This window comes from Dasypus novemcinctus, chromosome X (genome assembly GCF_030445035.2).
Source record: "Dasypus novemcinctus isolate mDasNov1 chromosome X, mDasNov1.1.hap2, whole genome shotgun sequence".
NCBI classification, from domain to species: domain Eukaryota; kingdom Metazoa; phylum Chordata; class Mammalia; order Cingulata; family Dasypodidae; genus Dasypus; species Dasypus novemcinctus.
In genome coordinates, this window is record NC_080704.1 from 171810090 (window position 1) to 171821898 (window position 11809).

Consider the following 11809-nt stretch of genomic DNA (forward strand, 5'->3'; position numbering starts at 1 on the left):
AAAATGTAGAAAACTGAAATTATCTTCTTTATCTTCCAAATTATCTCCCCTTACCACCTCTCTATTTCTGTCGGTGATTTCTTTAAGTCTCCCAGGCTAGAAACCTTGTCTGCTCTTTCCTTTTTCCTCAATAGGTAATCTGTTCACTTAGTCTCCTTGTCATTTTTTTTTCCTTTAGAATGAGTCTGGGATCTTCCCCTGCTCCCATTTTCCTGTTACAACTTAGTCCAGGCCTCTATGCTCTCAACTCCCGTTCTGGACACGTGGTTGCAGGACAGGAGCAAAGGGGAACCAAGGCCGGCTTCCAATAGCAAAGGTAGAGTTGGGAACTGAGGAGGCCATTGTAATGAAAAGTCCCATCCAAAGTGTTCCTACAAGAGAGGCAATAACTGTGATGGAGTTGTAAGTGGGATTTGGAGAAATTTTCTTCAGTAGGGAATGAGTGGCTTTGCCTTTAGGCAAGGAGGTAGTGAGTAAAGATACCTCCTAAGCCAGTTAGAACAGATATCTGGATTCTGCAGTTGACTCCTACTCTACCCTTCTGCTAATTCATCTTGTAATGTCCTGCCAAACTCAAATTCCTAAAATAGTACTCTTACATCATTCAAGGACTTCTAATGCTTCAAGAATATTTCGGTATCAGGGCTTGTGAAGGTACTCTGAAAGACAGCAGTGAATTAGATGTTGCTTTGTGCTCTTAAGGAACACAGTTTAATAAGGCATATACACACGTGTCCAAGGAAGAAAGTAGCACTCTATAAGAAAAGTACAGATAGAAGTTATTAGTATTTGTTTGGCCTTTTCCAGTTTCTATATAGTTTTCACGTAACTTGTTTCATTTGACCTTTAAAACAAATTGGTGCAGGGAAGTTTGACCTCTTACTCAAGATATAGTGGTAGAGCTAGGATTCCAACCTTGGTCTTCTGAGTTCGGTGCTTTTGTATTCTAGGAAATAAGAAGAAGAAAACATGTAGCTAGAGGGGTGGTAATCTCTCGAGAGCATAGGCAGAGCCTATTTGGGGAGGACAGGCCAGTATATCAAGCCCTCAATGTTGTTGCAAGTGACTCTGAATCTTGTTCTTCCAGGAGTAAAGCTTGGTGGTTGCCATGGGTCTTGAGGGAAGGGGGAGGGAGGAATAGAAAGATGGAAGATGGAACATTTTGGGGATGATAGAACTGTTCTACATGATCTTGCAATGATGGGTACAGACCATGTTAAACCTCATCAAAATCTATAAAAAGTGTATGGTCCAAAATGTAAACCATGATGTAAATCATTGACCAGGAGTAGTAGTAATGTTTCAATATTTGTACATCAATTGTCACAAATGTACCATCCACATGTAAAATGTTATGAATAGTGGAAAGGAAAAAGGGGGAGGATATTGGTTATATGGGAATCCCCTATATTCAGTATATCACTTTTCTGTAACCTAAAGCTTCTTTGAAGACAAAATGAAAAAATAACACACTGGGGGGATGAAGAAAATTTCACTGTACGTACAAAACAGTAGATCTTAGAGTGATGAAAGACATAATGTCAAAAATTTTTTTTAATTTTAAATTTTTTCCAAATTAAAAATTTTTTTTTAATTTTTTGTATTTTATTTGTTATTTTTAAAACTATCATTATTATTTCATTTTCTTAAGTTTCTTTTAGAGATTTATTTTTTATTTCTTTCTTTCCCTTTCCCCGCCTGCCCCCCATTGTCTGCTCTGTGTCCATTCGCTATGTGATCTTCTGTGTCTCCTTGCATTCTTGGTGGCACTGGGAATCTGTGTCTCTGTTTTTTGCATCATCTTGCTGCGTCAGCTCTCTGTGTGTATGGCGCCACTCCTGGGTGGGCTGTACTTTTTTTTGCTCAGGGCGGCTCTCTTGCAGGGCATGCTCCTTGTACATGGGGCTCCCCTACATGGGGGAGCGTGGCACTCCTTGCACATTGTACATGGGCCAGCTCACCACATGGGCCAGGTGGCCCTGGGTTTGAACCCTGGACCTCCTATATGGTAGGTGGATGCTCTATCAGTTGAGCCACATCCACTTCCAATTCTTATTAATTTTATTTGGTTATTTTGTTGGCTTCATTTTTTAAGATGTTTTGGATCATAGAAGGGTTACAACTGTGGCAGGGGAGGATCATTGGTGTGAGGTGTCAGTGGTGAGGGATGCATGGGAGGAGGTTCACCCTGGGGCATACCCATAAGGCATATAAATGTGTTCAAGTGTTCATGTGTTGCAACACCTACTTACATGGTGGGTGGAGATTCACACAATAACCGAAAGAATATTAAATTCCCATCCTGGGGAGCTCTGCCACATTCTCTAATGGGACAGTAAGAAACCCCCGAGTACAGGGGCAATAGCGAGTAAAGGCGGTTGGACCACTGACAGGTCCTTAATATTGATAGCTGTACTTATGAACCTTTACTTTTGTAATTGAAACTTAGCCTAGTATTATAGGGTGCCTAAGCATTACCTCCTGAGATCCTCTTGTTGCTTAAATGTGGCCTCTCTCTAAGCTGAACACAGCATATAAATGCAATATCTTCCCCCCCAGTGTGGGACGTGACTTCCGGAATGAGTCTCCCTGACACTGAGGGATTACTACCAAGCACCAACTGTCAATGCAACTGAAAAAAGACCTTGACCAAGAGGGGGAAAGGATAAAGACAAATGAGTTTATATGGCTAAGAGACTTCAAATTGAGTTGGGAGGTCATTCCAGAGATTATTTATGCTTATGCATGTCTTAGCAGGATCTCATTGACTGCCAAAGTAAATATAGCCTCAAATAGCAGGGCTTCTGAGGGCTCTGGGGACATCTAGGCATTATAGATAAGGCAGATGGTTCAGGAGTTTGGTGCTTTGCCAGTGGACCCTACTTTTGAATTTATGCTCGCCAGTGCGACAGAGTTGTACTCAGTTGTGGTTTCCCTACACATGGCTTTTCTGCCCCTTCTATTTGAACCTACAGTTGGTACTAGAGTTGATAGGTTTATGTCTAAGAGACTTAAATCCCTGGGCTGTTTATGTGCCAGCTAGGCCCTGAATCTCAACAGAGTTGCAACACCTACTCTCCAGTTCATTGGACTCATCCAGGACAACTAACAAGGAGATGATGACAGACAATGCACATCCCAAGGAACAGAGAGTTTCTGCAACTTCAAGCAAGATAGTACCATCCACCTGCCCCAGGGGATCTAAGCTCCCTCTCAATTAGAGGTGGAGTGGGCATCACCATCCCAGAATCCTCAGGATTGGGGAGTGAATGATGGCCTAGAGTAGACTTACTGGTATTCTACTATAGATTTATTTTGATTCTAGCAATAGAAGAACTTTTAACATTGATGCGGAGGCAGTGGCCACTGGAGGTTCTGAAGGGAGGGAGAGGGAAAAACAGACATAAATCGGGGGCATTTTCGGAACTTGTGAATTGTCCTAAATGATATTGCAATGACAGATACAGGCTATTGTATATATTGTCATAACTTACAAAATTGTGTGGGAAAGTGTGTAAACTGCAATGTAAACTATAATGCATGCTTAGTGGCATTGCTCTAGTATGTGTTCATCAATTGTAACAAATGCACCACACTAATGAAGGATGTCGTTAAATGTGGGAAAGTGTGGGAGGGGTAGGGAGTGGGGCATGTGGGAATCCCTATATTTTTTATATAACATTTATGTAATCTAAGTATGTTTTTTAGAAAGTATATTAAAAAAAAGACACAATGACATCCTGTTGCCTCAAGTTCACTCAAAGGGCTGTGGCTTTCAATGCCATCTGTATTGGACTCATTCTGTAAATCCAGCAATATTTCTTCTAACACTCCATGTTTCTTTTGCTCCAGCCAGGGAGGTAACTTTACTTTCTTTGGCACACCCCACATTTTATTCTTGCATCTGTTCTTTTGCCCATGTTGCACCAGACCTTGAGATTGTTCTTTTTTACCCTCTTCACTTATTTGAAATGTTTCTGTCCTTCAAATTGTACGTTCCCCCAGTTCTTCCAAGAAGCATTCTTTAGCTGCTCCAGGTCTGTGCTTTGAATGTATTTCTGCACTTGTATTCTGATCCACATAAGTTAATATATAATCTTCCTTTGTTTCCTGGCTAAATTATAACTTTCTGGAGGACAGGGACCAAGTCTCATATTTCTTTGAGCTGCGGTTCTTAAAGTGGGGACCATCAGCAGCAGCAGCAAAATACATTTTCTCAGCTACACTCACAGATATACTGAATCAGAAACTCTGGATTTCGAGCCCAGAAGTTTGTATTTCACCAAGCTCTACAAGTGATTCTGTTGTACATCGAAGTTTGAGAACTACTGGGCTCTAGAGTATGTAATAGGCAACTCAGTAATTATTGATTGGAATAATCTGGTTAGTCATTGTTGCATATTTCCTGTCTATCTTTGTGGCTTTGTAAATAGTAAATTAAACTTATAATTTTTTGTATCTATAAGACGGATATTATGTTCTTTAACTATCTTGAAAGATTGATATTTATATTAATAAATTATAGTTTGTTAAGGTACATGGGAAAATCAGTCTACTAGACCAATATTTCTCAAACTCTGGTCTATCGATGGCTTGTATGGCAGTAACCTAGGGACTATTTAATAGTACAGACTCCCAGACTGTACCCTAGAGATTATAATTTAGAAAGTCTGGTGTTTAGCTCTGAAATTTGTATTTTTTGAAGGACCCCAGATGATTTTTAGTATGCAGCCCATTTGGAACTACACCAGACCCTCTCCAGTTAAGCCTTTTTTCATTCATTCATTCTTCAAATAATTATTTGAGTTCCTACTTTATTTCTGGCACTTGCTAGGTGGTATTGTTCTCCACCTTATCATCTCGCTCGATAGCCTTACTGTCCATGTTATGAACCCTCTAAGCCCGTAGCCTCAGAGTTCCCTGATGCATTAAATTCTGATGAGTCTTCCCCGCAGTCTGCCTAAGGCCCCCCCACTTTGATGCTGACATCTTGAAACTTGCTATTCACCCAATATTGAACCATCTCTGAAATCTTCTTTTTAATTTTTAAAAATTTATTTATCTCCCCCCCCCCCAGTTGTCTGCTCTCTATGTCCATTTGCTCTGTGTTCTTCTGTGTCCACTTATATTCTTGTCAGTGGCACCAGGAATCTGTCTCTCTTTTTGTTGCTTCATCTTACTGCATCAGCTCTCTGTGTGTGCAGTGCCACTCCTGGGCAGGCTGCACTTTTTTCATACTGGGTGGCTCTCCTTACGGGGTGCACTGCATGTGGGCCAGCTCATCACATGGGTCAGGAGGCCCTGGGTTTGAACCCTGGACCTCCCATGTGGTAGGTGGATGCTCTATCCATTGAGCCAAATCCGCTTCCCTCTGAAATCATAAACTTCAAAATCCTGCTCTTTGACCATGGGTGCCTTTTCCTTCCTTTACTCTTGCTATATCTAATCTCCTTGAGGCCTCTGGGTGCTTTAACTCTGTTTTTCCCTGCTCTTCCATCCTCTAAAAATCATCTGCTTTCTTTATCCAGCTTGGATCCTATTGCCTGATACTCCGAGCTATTCTTTCTAGCCCCCTCAGCCTCCTTGTTTCAGTGCCTTGCTTCTACATCTGCCCTGCAACCCCCCAACCTGACTAAACTAATACAATTTCTCTGCTCTTAGGAATTTCTAGAGAAAACGAAAGTCTCCTACTGTGTGGATCTGGAGTGCTAGAAATTCCTAGTGGGCCAACTTAATGTTTCCAGCCACACCATTCTGCTTGGTGTTTACAATCAACATGCTCCCATACTTCTCTGAGCCTTTCACATAATGTACCTGCTGATTGAGATGCTCTTACACATCTCTCCAAGCCACTCTTCTTTATCTGGCTCATCCCACAGGCCTTGGCTTGGATGTCACATCCTCCGGGAAGCCTGTCCCAAACTACTACCATGAAAGGATCAGCCTTCTTCCTGTTTGTCCCCTAGAAATCTCTGCCTTCCTCTTTTGGGACTTATCTCAATGTGACACAATTATCAGGTTGTATAACTGTCTTCCTTTCTAAATTTCAAACTCCTTGAGGGTAGGTCTTATATCTTAATCATCTTTATGTCTCTAGTATTTTGAATAGTGTTTATTTCATAAATAAATGAATGTGTCAGCGAGAGACTGAATGTGTTATAAGTTGACCTGTACTTCTCAAGTTTGAGTATGCTGACCATGATATATGACAAGTGCATTTTATATGAAAAAGAAAAAAGTCATCTCTAGGACACTAGACAAATCATTTCACCTACCTCCTACCTGTCCCCTGGGGCATTTTCATTTGATGTTGGGTAAAATATCTAACTTTGGATCTTGGTATAAATGTTTGTCACCTAGCCAGGTAGCGATTAGGCTGAGCCTAATGGGAGTCCTCTGAAACCCAGGCTAGTGCAGTGGGTTTTTGAAGTAATGAGGCCGTATCATAAGCCACCTAATTTAAAATAAAATCTTTGCATAAAGTGAACATAGTGATTTTAATTATGTAAGGTATATTGAATTCAGTGCATTAGAAAAGGAAGTGCAGGTCGTCAATCATTAACAATTCTGAAATTCAGTGAAGCCGATGTGGCTAAAGCAGTTAAGCACCTGCCTAACCCATGGGAGGTCCCAGGCTCAGTTCCTGGTGCCTCCTAAAGAAAATGAGCAAGACAGCAAATTGATGTGGCAAGCTGACACAATGAGATGATGCATGAGGAGACACAATGACAGACACAATAAGCAGGGAGTAGAGGTGACTCAAACAATTGGGCACCTCCCTCCCACATGGGAGGTCTTGGGTTCAATTCCCAGTGCCTCCTAAAAAGAAGATGAGCAGACACAGAGAGCACACAATGAACAGACACAGAGAGCAGACAGCAAGTGCAGACAACGAGGTTAGAGGGGAGAAATAAATCTTTAAAACTTTAAAAAACAATTTTTAATTCTGAAATTCAACTAAATGTATTGTGTGTCATGGTGTATTCCATTTATATAAAATGTAAATATAGGCGGCGGACTTGGCCCAGTGGTTAGGGCATCTGTCTACCACATGGGAGGTCCGCGGTTCAAACCCCAGGCCTCCTTGACCCATGTTCAGCTGGCCCATGTGCAGTGCTGATGCGTGCAAGGAGTGCCGTGCCATGCAGGGTTGTCCCCCACGTAGGGAAGCCCCACGTGCAGGGAGTGCGCTCCGTAAGGAGAGCCGCCCAGTGTGAAAAAAAGTGCAACCTGCCCAGGAATGGTGCCGCACACGTGGAGAGCTGACACAACAAGATGACGCAACAAAAAGAAACACAGATTCCCATGCCGCTGACAACAACAGAAGCAGACAAAGAAGACGCAGAAAATAGACACAGAGAACAGACAACCAGGGTTGGCGGGGGGAGATAAATAAATAAATAAATAAATAAATAAATAATGTAAATATAAATCAATTTATAAAGAAGAAAAAAATTGCTGAAATTCAAGACATTCTGCAAAGCTTAGGTATTTTTCCTAACTCACTTGACAGCAATTCCTGATCTGACCTGACCTGAGACTCTTTATGGTTATTATTTCACACTTAGATCAAATATTCATATATTTTGTTGCAGAAATATTACTGTGTTTGGTTATGAGATACTGTCCCAGACCCTGTGGGGGTATTATATGTCATATTATCTTTCTAGAATCCAAAAAATTCTGTATTTTGAAACTCATCTGGTGCCAAGGGTTTCAGATAAGGGACTGTGAACTGCATAGTTATTTCATTTATAATATTTTGAGACTGCAACAACACTGCAATATAAAGAGGCCAGAGGTAAATCATATAAATATATTTTTGGCCTTCACTCACTATTTCATGTATACCTGCAGGCTTTTTTATGATTAATTGAGAAGAAAGTGTTTCTTTGCTCCATATCTGTCTTACCTAGTGGAGCTCAGTGACATCCTAGTAATGCAGTTTTCAGGGAGAAAAGTGAGTATTGCCTTCAAAGTCATCATTCCAAAGTCAGGCTTATCCATCTCCAGGCCCTACCTGCTCTGAACCTGGCCTGCTCTGTATAGCTAAGTAGCACTCTCAGGTGTCTGATGTCCTTTTCTTTGCTTTCTGTAGCATTAACTGACATAGGTTTATTTAACTCTCATTACCTCTTCATAATATGGTATGTAAATCTTTCTCTCTTTTTTTTTTTTTTTCCGGGGGCGGGTTCCTTCCTTTACCTCTACCATTAACATTTCTTTTTTTCCTTCTGGTTTGTATTGAGTTTTTTAGAAAGTGAAAGCTCTATACACAAAAAATCAACTAACATTTTCCGAGCCCCTATTGTGTGCCAGTATCTCTGGGTATGCAAAATTACAAGGTTCCATTCTAAAAGGATTTACAAGCTTGGAGGGGAAGAGAGTCAGGGAGGCATATTGAGTGAGAGATTGTGCTTCAGATTTAAGCAGGTCTGAGTTTGAATCCTGACTCTACTACTGAGGGTTTTGGTGACCTTGGGCAAGTTACTTTCCTTCTCAAAGCCTTAGTTTCCTTATCTGAAAAATGGGAATGATAGAAATAGTTCCTGCCTCATCAGATCTTCATGAAGATTAAATGAGATCATCCATGTGAAGTGCTTATACACAGGCCTTGGCATATAGGGAGTCTGTTATACTTGCTGCCACTAGCCATTATTAGTTTATATTAATATTGATATTAATATACTATATTAGTATGCTCTCATGGAATGAGCCTATACTTTAGATTCAGGCACACCTGCATCCAAATCCTAGCATCTCCATTTACTAGCTGTGTGGGACCTTGTTACCTTACCTCTCTAGATACCAGTTACTTATTTGCAAACCAGGAAACACAGTATCTACCTTACATGGTTGTTGTGAGGATTAAATACGATAAAGTATGGAAAACACTGATCCAAGTGCTAGGCATAGCATAGAATAATCTCTCAATTAGCCTCCCCCCCTCCCAGACTGTTCAGAGAAACACATGGAAGCACAGGATTAAATACCAGGTGATAGTGATAGGAACTGAAATTGCTTCAAAAATTGTAAATGCTAATGTGAACTATTGTTATTTACTTGTGAAGTTCCTAGAAGGGTGCAATCCCAGTAGGCTAGGAGTAAAAGGGAAGGCTTCCAAAGAAGGCAAGATCTAAGATGGGTCTTGCAGGATGGATAGGATTGATGTCAGCAGATGGTGTAGGGCAGCATTCCTGGGTGGGGGATCAAATGCTCCAAATGACTTTATATAGAGTAAAAGTGATGGTTACAATGATAAATATGAGTGAGCCAAGTATAATACTTTCTATCAGATCTATGAAATCTGGTGAGTTATTAAAAAATCAGGTAAAGTATAAAGAGTTATATGAGAAAATATCCTCTTTATAATCACCATTGTTACTATACTATCACTGTTGAGAAATAAGATTTCACCTAAACTTTTAATGTTACAGCAAATGGGCCAATCCTTTACGAAGGAAAGTCAACAGAATTTTAAAGGGTTTCAAGAAGCAAAGAAACAAACAAAAGAGGAATACTGAAATGTTAGAGCCAGTAATGGAGGATGAGGAGGCTTTAGAAGGTGATGAAAAGGAGCAGGAGACCCAAGGTAATTGACAATAGGATATAAAATCAAAGTCATCAATGTTTGATTCTTGTTACCTTTATACTTCTACCATCATCTTCGTTTGACTGATGTTTTTTTTTTATCCCACAAATGCTCGAAGTTCAGGAGTATCAGCTTTTGAAGTTATATTTTCACCAGGGATTTTTGGATGGTAGAGAGGTATACAAGAGGTATGCCAAGCTGTTTGGGTGCTATATTATTTGATATACATAGTTTAGCCCTTCAAGGGCAGCAAAGAAATGGAATCTGCCTGCTCTGACTCTGAGGCTCTGCTCAGACACCCTTGTTAAATAACAATGGCCCAAGTCCCCCATGAGTGTTGACCATACCACATTTCCAAAGGAAGGAGCATGGCCTTAGGAGTCTGGCAGAGCTGTGATCAAATCCTGGCTCCTAGCTGCTAGTCTCAGCTACCCATCCCAACCCATAGGCATACAGTGCAGTGTTAGATGAGGTTGAGAGGAGATCCCAAACTCATACACCAGGGACTGCCTGGGCCTTATTTACACAGGTTTGCAAATCCCCTTAATTTGGCCTGAGTCTCTTCCTCCCTGCGAAGGGCCAAGTAAGAATAAAATTTGTGATGAGGAAAGGGGTATATACTTCAGCAAATAGAGCACTGGATCGGGAATCAGGAGACGCAGGCCACTAACTAGTAATGTACAAGTAACTTAACCTTTCAGCTCCTTAGTACCATCATATGAGATTTTTTGTATGTGAATAATGCTTTGAAATTGCAATGCGCTACTCACATTTAAGGTATTGATTTCTAGCTTTAATCACAGAGAAGCAGAGGAATGGGATAAGCAGATCATTGACCTTAGTGTCAGGAGACTCTGGCTTTAATTTCAGTTCTGCTATTATTGACAGCATGAGCTTGGGCAAGGCCCTTAACTTTCCTAAACCTCAGTTTACCAATCTGCAAAATAAGAGGTTTGGATTAGATGAATAGGAAAAATGATTTACCTGAGGTAAAACAAAAAAAAACAATACTTGTACAAGCTAATAGATATATATATGTGTGTATGCATATATTATTTATATAAGGTAATATGTAAGCATGTAAATAATTGTTACACAGTTATATATTACCTTATATAAGTTTAATGTAATAAACCATGTGCATGCACACGTGTACATACTCATATATATGACATTGTAACTAGACTTAGACTAACAAAACTTGATTTCTGTGGACCATTCAATGGAGCATGGAATTAACTTTGTTACCTAGATATTACTTTTATAGCAATAGTATTTGCTGTAATATATTTTGTGTGCTTCACATAAAAATATGATACATTGGCAAACTAAAAGTACATAAATCAATCATAACATTTCACATATAGAGTTTGAGAACTTTGTTGCAGTAATTTCTTTATATAGCAAAGTGTGATGTATATATAGTAGTCCTTTAAAGTTGTTTAACCTTACTCTACTTTTCTCCTCTAGCCTTAATTTCCCATTGAAATGAACGCGTGAACCATCCAGAGCAGAGGAGACCGTCCCAGTAACCTAAATCTGCTAGAGCGTTTTTGGGAAAACAAAATTTGTTTCTTATTTTTGTCATGTTTATTTCCAAATATGAAATAAAATTGATAGTTATGTTTTGTGCATCAAACCAGAATCCAAATTATTCTTATTAAAAATCATTTCTAGACAATTTTAAAAACCACATGTGAAACACTGGTGGCACTTCATGTCATATATAGTGATAGGATTTTTGCAACTTTAGTTTATAAACATATACTTTTGTTGGTGTTAAATAAGGCAGAGATTTCATGTTATTCACCTTCCAGCAAAATGGAGAAAAGCAAAAACCCAGTGGTCATATTTCACTGTATATGATACAGTTATTTTGATTAGAAGAGGTGAAAAATTTTGTAGTAGGGTTGTTCTTTTTGTTTAAAAATTTATGTTGTTTTTCACACCATAAAAGTATTCATTTTAGAAAATTTAGCAAATAAGGATATGTAAAAGAAAGAAAAACATCTATCATAATCTCACTATCCAGAGCCAAACACTGTTATCTTGTTGTGTTTTCTTTACTTTTAAAAGGAAACAATTTTGTTCTGTGGCATATATAAATTGATAATGCTGATTTTTAAAAAAGTATTTTTATTATTATGAAATTCACCTGTGAGTGACATTCTCATTGTTAGAGTTATTTACTCTTTTGAAATGTGCAGTGCTCAAGTT

At 39.5% G+C, this 11809-nt stretch overlaps 1 protein-coding gene across 1 annotated transcript in view; it reads left to right on the forward strand.

Annotated features, from left to right (window-relative positions):
• The window catches only part of FMR1NB (FMR1 neighbor), a 70697-nt gene extending 59466 nt beyond the window's left edge, over nt 1-11231 (forward strand). Inside the window, exons 5-6 of the mRNA XM_058291214.2 lie at nt 9438-9592; nt 11063-11231. Coding sequence (XP_058147197.1) covers nt 9438-9592; nt 11063-11079 — 172 coding nt within the window. The 3' untranslated portion in view covers nt 11080-11231. The remainder of the gene's footprint in view (nt 1-9437; nt 9593-11062) is intronic.
• Nucleotides 11232-11809: the final 578 nt, after the last annotated feature.